This window comes from Echinops telfairi, unplaced genomic scaffold (assembly GCF_000313985.2).
Source record: "Echinops telfairi isolate 266 unplaced genomic scaffold, ASM31398v2 ScPeMD7_70;HRSCAF=299, whole genome shotgun sequence".
NCBI lineage: Eukaryota > Metazoa > Chordata > Mammalia > Afrosoricida > Tenrecidae > Echinops > Echinops telfairi.
The window spans coordinates 62420856-62433390 of record NW_022103968.1 but is presented as its reverse complement, the minus strand read 5'-3'; the positions used below and the strand labels follow the sequence as shown (position 1 = coordinate 62433390).

Sequence of the window (12535 nt, the reverse complement as noted above, 5' to 3'; positions counted from 1 at the left end):
TTGGTTGGTTGGTTGGTTGGTTGGTTGGTTGCTGGTGGGGTGGGGTGGGGTGGTGTCTTGTGAGGTTGTGTTTTTGTCATATCATAATGTGACGGCCAAAGTAAACTAGAGGCCTGCATAGCCTGTGGACAAGCACATGGATTCTGGGCTCCCACTTAACTCTAGCCCCTATCCAAGAACAGTTGTTCTGATAGCAGGGCCCTGCTTGATACTCGCCTTCATGACAGGATCACTGAAGATGAGGATGCTATAGCAGTGTGGTGCAGAAAGCAGGTGGTGCCTGGCTATCCACTGGAATGGTGTCTGGGGTCTTAAAGGCTTGCATTCAATCAAGCAGCCATCCAAGTGAGGCATCAATTAAGTCCCCATGGAAAAAGAACACCAGCCTGTGTGATCCAAAGATGACAATAATAAAATCCAAATATGATGAAGAGCAAAGTATCAGAGTTTAAATTGTGAACACCCAATTTGTAGAAGGCTGTGGGGGACCGTGGGAGCCCAAAGTCCATCTGCAGAGTATCCAGTTAGATCAAGCCTCTGGCGGATACCTTCTAGCCACAGGCAAGGGCCTCAAACAGCTTCACTCTCAGACAGAGATGACTGTAAACTTGATGATGCTGCATGGAACGTGGTGTCATCTGATCTCCATCTTGACCCAACCTGAATTTGATCTAGGCACTAGCGTTTTTTGCTGGTTCCACAACAAAAATTTCTATCTGGCTTTTAAAATATTGATGGTGATCTTTTCTTTCTTATTCTTTATTTTTATATTATTATTCATTTTATTTTATTCTTGGCATTTTATCTGTTTTTTTTTATTGTTACTGCCAGTTTTTCCCATTTGTGAAGCACAGCAGGCTTAGATGCATAGCGATAATACTCATGCAATGGTTTAGTGGGGATGTGGGGGGGTGGGGGATGTAGAAAGGGTGAAGGGGGTTGAGGAGCAAACAAGGGATCCGGGAGGGAGGAAGGAGCAGTAGAAGTGACTGTCATTATGTGTATATGCTGTGGGTTCAAATAAACGACAGTCACTGTAATGCCCTGAGAAATTAAAAGGGTTTATTCAGCTCTAGTTGAGCTGCGAGGAAGCTACAAAGTGCTTCCCTCTCCTGCAACCCCAAGTGAAATTACCAGTGAACTATAAATTAAAGAAACCATACAACTATTTGGCTCATTTGTTAGGGACTTAAGCAAGTGTATGACAGAAGCAGAAAATAAAATTAATGGATTAATTGAAGCATCAAAAGGAACAATATTAAAGAATAACAAGATTAATTACAACTTTCTAATTCCAGGTCCATATAAGTGCATTCTGAAATCACTCACCAGTGGGGCTCTGTGAGAAGGGAGGGGGAAGCAGGCAGGTCATTTAGCAGTCAACAAAATGGAGTTACTTTGGTCAGTTTGCCTCATAGACAACTCATTTTAAAAGCGATTTAACTATGGAGGTATATGATTTGTGAATGCTATATCAAGAAAACCACTAAAATGTTGGTATAATGTGAAAACTGTATCCAATATTTAGAGAAATTGTTTCTGGTATCCTAATTTGCTATGCAAACTTACAAAGCACAATAAAATATATATTTGTTTTAAAAAGACGTATTGGCTTGCAAACCGGTGGGGCGTTTACTTCGACCTCCAGAGCCACGTTGAGTGGAGCTAGCCCCAGTGACAAGGGGTTGTGTTTGGTTTGTGGGGCGTCTTTCGTCGGAACAGGTTCTCCTGGCTTCTTCAAAGGAGAGAACGGGCAAGGAGGTCTTGGTCAAGACCCGTGCCTTCCGGCAGTGGTTCTCAGCCTTCCTCGTGCCGCGACCCTCTCATACAGGTCCTCGTGGGGTGGGGACCCCAACCATAACATTATTTTTGTTGCTGCTTCATCACTGTCATTTTGCTCCTGTTATGAATCAGGCGACCCCTATGAAAGGGTCCTTCAGCCCCCAAAGGGGTCATGACCCACAGGTTGAGAGCCACTACTTCAGGGTTTCCTCTTCTGTTGTTCTGAAAAACTGTTGCTTACATGTGGCCTTTGAGAATGATTCCTTTGTTACTCTCCCACACTTGTTAGACCCTCTCTTCACTTGACCCTTCACTGTCTTCTCTGCTTAGATTCTCCCTGAACTGGTTCTCCTCCAGGTGGGGCTGCGTTCAGAAAGGAAAATGATTCTCAGGGCTTCGTGGTTGCTGGGGCTACATGGTCATTGGAAGGCTCTTCACAAGGTGCTAAACGTGGGCTAGTGATGAGCATGATACAATTATTGATACCCACCCATGTGCACTCTACGTGCTAGTCTCTCCCAGAAGCACTTGCTGTTCCCTTAAGATGATTCACTTCTACTTTCTCACACCTTTGCTCCCACTGTCCCCTCCCTGGGAGCAGTCTCTTCCACCGGCCAGTCTTTCAATAGCATCTTATTCTGGTGGCACCAGTAGGCACCAAGGATCCTGGTGGCATGGTAGGTTTCACATTGGGCTGCTAGCTGCAAGATCAGAAGTTCAAGCCCACCGGCTCCTTCAGGGAAGAAAGGTGAGGCTCTCTGCTCCAATGGAGACTGCTAGCCTTGGGAAGTCCCGAGGGCAGTTCTCCTCTTTCCTAGAGGGGTCTCTGGGAGTCCGGATTGACACGGTGGCAGTGAGTTTAGTTTAATAGGTGAACCCAACCCCAAACCACCATTCCCTTCCCCGCATCATTATGACCCCTCTTTTCTAAGCCAAGTCCCTCTGGAGATTTTACCTCAGTGACCTCTCGTCATTCTGTTACGTAACTCGTATTTAGACCCTCTACTCTGCCAGTCCTCTTCGTGCACTACCTCATGTAATCTTCACCGCCACACTGAGTTACGGCCCAATTATCGGTCTTATCTTATAGATGAGGACACTGAGGCGTAAAAACGCTCGATCATTTACCCAAGAGGGTGGTTTAGTACAGAGAGCAGAGCAAGGCCTTTGAGCGGGCAAGGTGGCTTCAGAGATGGTTGGCTGTATGGTGAAGGAAGCTTCACGGTACTGTCATAGTTCCAACTAAATCGAACATTTCTGTCAGCCTCCAGCACTGCATCATGGGTCTGGAAGCACTCTCTATAATCCGTACCTGTTCATACTTGAGCCTGCTAACCACAGGGGAGCAGCTCTAACCCACCAGTCACTCTGAGAAAGACAGACAAGTCTTTCCACTCTGCTCGGCAGTGACAGCCGCACCAACTCTGGGTTACAGTGAGTCGGAATCAACTCGATGGCAGCGGGCTGGGGATTCACACTTCATGCAAAGGGCTCTGGAGGGGTGATGGTTAAAAATTCAACTGCCAACCAAAAGGTGGAAGGTTCCAATCCACCAGGGGCTTCATGAGAGAGAGGGGTTGGCATTCTCTTCCCATAAAGAATGCGGCCTAGGGAACCCTACTCTGTCCCAGAGGAGCTCAATATGAGTCAGGACTGATGGACAGGCACACCGCAACAAAGCAACCACCAACAATTTGCAGTGGACGGCCAACCGGATGGTTGGTGCTTCAGAGCAGTGCCGGGAAAGTAAAGTTCTGGCAATCTGCTTTCAAGAAGATCAGAGTCCAGCAGCTCTTCGGGAGCCCCATTCTGTTTTGTACCCCCACAGTTCCTACACGTCAGACTCAATTTGGTTTCGACTCGCAACTCCTAGCAGAGTCTCTGATGGTGGAATGGGTTAGTATTGGGCTTCTAACCCCAAGGTCAGCAGTTCAAATCCACCAGTAGTTTCAAGGGAGAAAGATCAGGTTTTCTGCTCCTGTAAAGATATCTAGTTCGGAAACCCAATGGAGCAGTTCTGGCCCGCCCTATAGGTTCACTATGAGTTTGACTCAATGGCAGTGAGAGGGTTTTAGCAGAATTCTGGGTGGGTGATGCAAATGATTAAACACTTGACAGCTTACCCCAAAGTGGGCAGTTCTCACCCACTCAGAGGCATCTCAGAAAACGGGTCTAGTAATCTGCTTGGAGAAATTCCATTCTGTACACACGGGGTCCCAAGTCAGAACTGGCTGGACAAACTCGCAGCAGCTGCAGCCGTGCAGCTCCTGGGCAGGAAAGACTTCATCAGCGAGTGACACCACCGATGACCAGACACTGGGCATTGGGCTGGTCCAATTCACGGGGCCCTCGGCTCGAGAAAGGGACTTTTCCAGCTAAAAGGCAAGTGGAAAATGTTCAGACATTGTTCCCTTTCTTCCAAAGAGTCATCAGTCAGGCTCTTACTCAAGGCTTTCTTATTTGATTTTTCCATCCAGGTTTGACTTCAGTAACAGGTTTCTATGTTCCCCAGCCCTTGGCCACTTGTCACCCACCCCAGAACTCCCAGAACTGGCCCCGAACGGCTGGCTGGCCAGGCCAAGTGGTAGGCAGAGACCCTCAAAGCACTCACAAAGCCCCCTCCAATTTTCTGAACCACACTTGCTAGGCCTTCAAGCTCACAGAAAAACCCCAGACCCACTGTCCTCTAATAGGAATATCAGAAAATGGGAGCGCATTGGTGTGTTGGCCATCCAACTTTCCAGAGACTGGAATTTCCATGGAACGTGGATTCACTCGGCAGGTTCCTAAGAGAACATAAGCCGAAGCCAGAAAACCTGGGTCTGGTCTGTGTTGCTGCTTGTGAGCGACGTGAACGCTGGACAAACAAGTACCTCGCGCGGAGTCTTAGCTTTGTTTCCTTTAAAAATAGGGATAGCCAGCAAGCTGCCGAGCCTTGGGAGGCTTAGGCGAAACGATGCTGTGAAGGTCTTTGAAGGCTGTAAGGCGTCTGCTGTTCAACGTCAGCATTGTGCACTCGGGCGTCCAATGGGAAGGCCAAGGCTGCCGTGTCTAAGCAGCCCCCGTGGGCGCAGTGATGTCGATGAGGGAGCTAAGAAAGCAGCCAGAGATGAGGAGATGAATGACCGCGCCGCCTGGAAGACCGACACAGAAAGGGGAGGGGAGAGGGTCCGCCTGGTGTCTTTCCAGCCCCTCGAAGAACCCGCGGGGCTCTAGGAGACCCCCACATCTTTACCACAAGCCTATTGTTCTTAGTCTGCAAATGCAAGGAGGTGAGTGCGGGCTTCTATTTCTACTTCTCAGGAGTGCAAGTTCAACGTTCACATGATAGATCCATGATCTATTTACCTATGGTGATGAATATAGTGTGGCGAACCTCAAACTACAGAGTTTACAAATGCCCCCTTAATGCTGCTTGGGTTGAGCCAGTCTCCCTAAGGTATTGTCTGAATGGATTTGAAACCACCTGAAACCTGTTCATAGTCATCCTTCACCGTGCACTCAGGGTTCTTTGTCAGCACGAGAAGTTGCCGCCGCTCCATCTGATCGGGTCAAATCAACGGTGGTTGCTATAGCTATCAAAGTCTTTTGGCATAAATTGGAAAGAGTAGACTAGGGTGTTCCAGCACATAGCAGATACGCATTTACTGAAAGAAAGAATAGGTATCAGCTAGCACAGAATTAACCAAAGTGTCTGGGCCATGAAGCCACTTCTGGCTCAGACACTTCAGAGGACAGGTTAGAGCTGCCCTCTGTATGAGAAAGTGCCATCTTTCTCCGCAGGAGCAGCTGTGGTTCTGAACCACTGACCTTGTGGTAAGCAGCCCAAGATGTAACCAGGAAACCACGCAGTGAACCTTAAAATCTCCCCGGCTACAAAACACCCATGGATGAAATGCGGTAACATATATCAAAACACCTCGTTGGAACTGCAAAACAATGCAAAGCAAGCTCAAGCAGCACAGGGAACGCAGCAAGAACGAGCGGGGAAAGCAGCTAGAGCCGCCAAGGCGTGTGCTGTCCAGGGGCTGCAGGGTGGATGCCAGGACCATGGGAGGTACAGGACAGGGGCCTTCTGGGGAGCAGGAGGGAGACTGAAGCCCAGACCGTCCTATACGAATCCTAGATAAAAGCTCAAAGGGCTAGCTTAGAATACATTAAGAAATAGGCAGTCAGCTCTGTTGAGTCACTATATATTCACGTTTTAAGTTTTGAAAACCAGATGAAATTTTAATATTTACATTTGGGGTCCTTTATCTATAAGTATGTGTTTATTTTTAAGTACTAAGATTCTTGGATTCAACGTCATAATAGATAGAGCCTCTAAGGTTGAGTCATATCTTGTGAATAGAAAGATTTAGCTTAAACTATTTAATTTAGAAAATAAATGATCTCTGATTACTGCCTTTAAAAAAAGGAGTAGACTAGAGGAGCAGGGGTCAGCAAACCTTTGAGATGGAAAAGTGATCCTGTCCCTCACGACCATTGAAAACTGATTCAGGAGCCACAAATATACCCTTACAAATAAGGAGTATTTCAAGTAATATTATAAGTGAAACTAGAATGGTTTTATTTTCACTTTCAAGTCAACTTCAGAGCCACCTGGACAACCTTGAGAGCCGCATTTGGCTCCAGAGCCGCAGGTTGCCGACCAGGGGCTAACGGAAGAATCTATTTCATGAGAAAGTACATTGAGAAACAAAAACTTATTTTCTCAGCCTTAAATCTGAATGATGGGACAAAATCCTAAAACTTCCTAACGATTGGCCTATTTTCCCATGTATTTGGGGTTTAAATTTAGACCACCTGCACGTATCGGGATATGCCAAGCCAAACATAACATAAACTGGTCTGAATTAGCAAAACAGGCAGAAGCCTCATGAAAGCAAAATCATGTCTGTTTGAATGTTTTACAGAATTTTTTAAAGCGTGATGGTGAAATTTACAAACAAATGAAATAGTTCACAAATAAAAATGAAATAATTGAAAGTAAAAATTAACCAGACAAACACCTGAAAGTTTGATCACTTATCCTGTAGGTAGACAGGGAAATCAAGCCCACAGGTACCCCAAAAAAACTTGGAGTTGTGCTGGGTGAAGCTTTTGTAGTACTGTATTTTTCACACGCATTTTTCCCACCAGGCAAGCATCCAGCAATTCGCTCTAAGTTAGTGCACCCAGTGGCGTCACCTCAGAAGGTTCTCTCTGGTCACAGTGAATTTTTTCGTAAAAGTAGTTTCACTGGAACCTCGTTTGTTCTGATGGGCCAATTTAAGAGAACAGCATGTGGATGTGAAATTTTGTTTCCTGCTCAGGAAAAATGCCACAGAAATTGTTGTGATGTTGAACACAGTTTACAAGGACAGCACTATGGGAAAAACTCAAGTATAAGATTGGTTTTCTCATTTCAAAAAGAGTGTAATGTCTATTGGTGACAGACCTCATTCTGGATGTCCATCGATTTCCTGAATGGACGAAAATATCGACTCGTAGTGCATTTGGCGTTTGTTCCACCAGGTCAGACTGCTAATCAAGCTTTCCAGTTAGAGGTTCTGAAAACATTGCGTAACAGTGTGCCACACAAAGGGCCTGATTTGTGGCTGATGGGCTGGTTTTGCCACCATGGCAATGCACCTGCTCACACAGCCATTTCACTGTGCCAGTTTGGACAAAAAACCGGCATGCTTCTCTTGCCCCACACCCCTGACCCACTTGACCTCACTCCATGGGACTTCTTTTCGTTTCCAGGAAGGAAGATTGACCTGCCAGGATTTAACAACAGAGCAGAGGTGAAGAAAAAATGAGGGAGGTGCTGTCAGCCATCCAAACAAATGAGTTTGTAAACGCTTGCAAGAATGGAACCACAGATTTCGCAAATGTATTAAGTGTAATGGAGTTTGTTTTGTAAAACAAAATCTGGTTTTTGTTTTTGGTACCCCTTCATGTGTGTGTACACACACATACATGTCGTATACACACACATTGCTTTGGCTAGCAATTATAAATATATGTGTGTGCATACATGCATATACATACATACATGTTTATGTATATAGAAATAAACATATATATACACTGCTTTGGTTGAGCCAATTAAATATATCTATCCCTAGTGACACTGTGGGTGGTTCAAACCTCCCAGCTGCTTCACAGGAGGTTCAAACCTACCAGACGTTCACAGGAGAAAGGTAAGTCTGTCTGCTCCAGTAAAGATTCATAGACTCAGAAACCCGATAGAGGGTCTCCATGAGTCAGAATCAACTTCGTGAGATTCGGTTTTGTTTTCAGTATATAGAAAAGTGTGTGTGATTCATACCAAAATTTAAAATGCATAAAATCCTGACCCAACAATTACCCTTCTGGAAGTGTACTCTACAGATACATGTGCACATGTCCAAAATGAGGCGGGCACAACATTCTCCCTACAGCATCGTTGATCAGAACAAAAACAAAAGGCTTCCAACAATCTACCCTCCATCAGTTGAAGACTGGCCAAGTAAATTATGGCTCATTTCTAGATGAAACCCTACGCAGCAACATAAACATAAAGGATAAGCACGGTCTCCATGTGCTGCTATAGGTACATGGACTGTGCTTTTCCTAATACAATTGGAAGTGCTGGTATCATGGTGGATTAGGCGTTGGTTGGGCTGCTAATTGCAAAATCAGTTGTTCAGACCTACCTACTGGCTGCCCCGAGGGAGACAGACGAGGCTCTCTGCTCCCACAAAGACTGGCAGCCTTGGAAACCGAAAGGGGCAGCTCAACTCTGTCCAATAGGGTCCTGGTGACTGGGCATCGACTGACTGGCAGAGAGTGATGCAACTGGGATAATGATGGTTTTATACCATCCAGTCACAAAAGGATGTAGAGGGTACGTATCCTATTTATACAAAAGGAGAAGTAAGATGATGTGTACAGTCGTAGTTGCTTATGTATGTGTAAAGACCCTCTGAGGATAGGCCCAAGAACTAAAGAAACTGTACCTGGTATCTGTGTCGGTAAGTTAAAATGAAGTGGATGGCCAAGGGCAAGAACGAGATTATGTATTTACCAGGAAACAGTACGGTGATTCGCTAGTCAAATGTGAATCAAAATACCTGAGATCTTTCTACTTAGAATGTACCCGACAGAAATAAAGACTAAAATCTGAACAGATATATGCACACGCATGTTTATCACAGCAGTTTCAAGAGCAGCAAAAAGAGGGAAACAGCCAGAAGCCCTGTCTGAGGAGCGTTGGTTACATCAAGTCGAGACAGTCTGGCACAGACACACTGGAATAGCATGCTTCTCTGAGAGACAACGATGAGACCGTCAAACACCTCATGACACTGACAAAACTGAAAGACATGGTGTGCAGCGAAGTTTTCATAAGGATGACACCATTGCTATAAAAGGGGAGGGCAACATGAGTAGGCCACTGGAGATCCCCTTGCAGAGGGGTCTCGGGGAGGAGATGAACCAGTCAGGGTGCGATGTAACAATGATGAGAAATACAACTTTTCTCTAGTTCCTAAATGTTTCCTCCCCGCTCCCACTATCATGACTCGAATTCGACCTTGCAAGTCTGCCTAGACCAGAGGATGTACACTGGTACAGATAGGAACTGAAAATACAGGGAATCCAGGGCGGATGAGCCCTACAGGACCAGTGGTGTGAGTGGCGAAACAGGGAGGGTAAAGGGAGAATGGGTAGGAAAGAGGGAACTGATTACAAGGAAGTATATGTAACCTCCTCCCTGGGGGACAGACAACCGAAAAGTGGGTGAAGGGAGACATCGGACAGGGCAAGATATGACAAAATAACAAGTTATAAACTATCAAGGGCTCATGCGGGAGGGGGGAGCGGGGAGGGAGGAGGAAAATGAGGACCTAATGTCGGGGGTTTAAATGGAGAGAAAATGTTTTGAGAAATGATGTACAAATGCGCTTTACACAATTGATGTGTGTATGGATTGTGATAAGTTGTATGAGCCCCTAATAAAATGTTAAAAAAAAAAAGGGGGGGGGCGGAGGGCAAGAAAAAATATTTCTCACCAAAGAGAAGGATTTTGAAGGCTATGATGGGCGGGGGGAGCTCAAGGAGAGAGGGCTAGGAAGGAGGGAAGGAGGAGAAAGAAGCCGCCTCACGGGGACACCAACACTGCTGTTATGTGATGGGTCACGTTCCCAGGAATAGTGTTGTCTTGTGTGTGTTATGCTCCACGAATAAGAGAAAGGACTTTTTAAAACTGTATTCTTCATTTTAAAGAGCGAGAGTAAGGTCACAGCTTTTGAAAATCCTTCAGTTTTCTTACCATCAGGTGGAAACCCTGATAGGACCGGTTTCAAAAGGAGGAAAGTACCAGAGACTGATTTCAACCCTTTGGTGACACACAGCTGATCTCAAACAATTGTTGAAAGAAAGAGATTATTTCTTTATCTTTCTACGGCTTTCGTGTTTGCATCTCAGCATCTGGATCACCTCATTTAAAAACACTGTCAGTTCACAAATCAGACTCAGCTGAAGCTAGGATGTGGTGGATTAAAGCACAGACCTGGAGGGAAAGGTTGAGCAATAGCACAAAGAGGCAAAGGGGGGCCTACGAAAGTCGAACAGACCCGAGGATAAGGTGGAAAGAGCCGTTTAACACACTTGGCATTCCAAACAGCAAAAACATGAGAGAGCCATCATATGAGGAGCTTTGAAAAGCCCACGAGGAAAAATGTAATAAAAGACAGTGGAATTTTCCCACAAACTTTTTGAGCCCCCCCCCCCAAAAAAAATGATTTTTTTTCAGAGGGATGAAAGACGTGGGCCCTTCGATTTAGAAAGCCCAAACATGATCAAGAAAAAAGAAGTCCACCTCCAGAGAGATACGTAATGGTGAATTTCAGAAGCCCACAATGTGAGCGATGGTAACAGAAACCTAAAGAAAGGGCATTCTCTGAAAAGGAATGACAATTAAAAAACCCAGCAAGGGTGGAAACTAGAAACAGTGACGTCAGCTCAGGATGCTCAGCAGTGTCAACAGTCATCGTTTCAAAGTAGCAATCTGATGAAACTACGGTGCAAGGACAAAGGTGAACTCAGGGCATTTTTCAGACAGGTTCTGAGAGTGTGTATCCCCAAAGATTTCACTCACATCGCTTCAAAGGGGGGCCTTGTTCTGAGCAAAAGGAAATGGCCTCCGTGAGCTCCAGGGAAAGAACAACGAGAGAGACGCCGGCAAACCTGCGGATGACCCTAAGCAAACATGATGATCCCGACTGTGGGGTCGTAACATAAGATGGAATGGAAACGCACAAAAAATAACACTCCAGAATGATATTCGTTCAAAGAATCCCGAGGTCCTGGTAAAATCAGAAACAGAGAATGTATTTTTAAAAGTCCAATCAATCTCAAAAAGAATAAGAAACGGGGAGGGGGGAGATGTCCAGAGAAAGCAGGGCAAAGAGAGGACATGCACCCTAGGGGTGGAAAGAAACTAATAAAAGAGTGGATTTGGCTCACTATTTGGAAAACAGAACTATTAAAATTAGACAAAACAAGATCCAACTCAATTGTGTTAAATAGAGGTCCATCTAAAACAGCGAGACCCCTTTGAGGGTGGAACGACCCTTTCACAGGGGTCGCCCGATTCATAACAGTCGCAAAATTATAGTGATGAGTACCAACAAGCATAATTTTGTGGTTGGGGGTCACCACAACACAAGGTCGCGGTGTGAGGAAGGTGGAGAACCACTGGTCAAAACATAAGGAGGGTGGACAGAAGGAACTTCACAGTGAGGCTGAATGGAAAGAAAGCTGACAAAGTTGAAAGTTGACAAAAACAAGATCAAGCAAAGGTGACATTGCAGCAAAATTCCATTACTAGACTCGGCTAACGGCCAAAACAATGTTGTTTTAAAAAGCATTGCTATGGATCGAAGGGTCATTGTGTAACGACCAGGAGTTCAATTCACCTGAATGACAAAGCCACATTACACTTGTTTCATGAAATGACCCCAAAATAAAGCCGAAATTGTCAGATCTCTAACCGCAGGGAGAAATTGAACATCTACTTCCACAGTGGGACTTTTAAAAAGGTTTATGTTCCTATATCAGGACATCAGAGGTTTGAATATAGAACCCTGCAACCCCAAATTAGTAAATTCTTTACAAGCGCATAAGAATCTATTCAAAATTGAATATGTATTTAGTAGACTTCGGTGAAAATTTCAGCCAACATCACAGAGTGATCTCCATATAGAAAATATGTTCTGGTTACCACACAACCAAAGCAGAACTCTGTAACCAAGAGATAGCCTGGCTTCAAAACTTTATAGGCTTTAACTGTTTTTAAACATGATTAAATAACTCACATGTGGAAGGAGAAATCACAGTAAAAATTAGAAAATATTAAGAAACTAGGCAAGAACACTGCGTTCCAAAACTTAAGAGATGTGGTTTAAGCCGTAGAGGAAAGAAGCCGAGTCTTAAATGCTTACATTGATTGTTTACATTAAAAGGGAAGAAAACCTGGAAATTAATGAGTCCCATGGTTAATTTAAGAGATTATGAAAATGGACAACAGAGGATGATCAGAGAATATAGAAGGAAAGAAACAGGAAAATAATAGCAATCTAAGAGTCATTAAAGCCTAAGGTGACCAGATTTTAACATTGGTAAAGTGGGACACCATTGACGGGGAGAGGGATTCTTGAATAAAAATTTGGTCTATATGGAGCAACAAAAATTTTCATACAACGCAAAAATAGTATTGTAATAT

General features: G+C 44.8%; 1 protein-coding gene across 1 annotated transcript in view; it reads right to left on the bottom strand.

The window, feature by feature from the left end:
- ADAMTS14 (ADAM metallopeptidase with thrombospondin type 1 motif 14) overlaps positions 1 to 5324 on the bottom strand; it is a 134754-nt gene extending 129430 nt beyond the window's left edge. Inside the window, exon 1 of the mRNA XM_045291686.1 lies at positions 5249 to 5324. Within this exon, the coding sequence (XP_045147621.1) occupies positions 5249 to 5324 (76 nt within the window). The remainder of the gene's footprint in view (positions 1 to 5248) is intronic.
- Positions 5325 to 12535: the final 7211 nt, after the last annotated feature.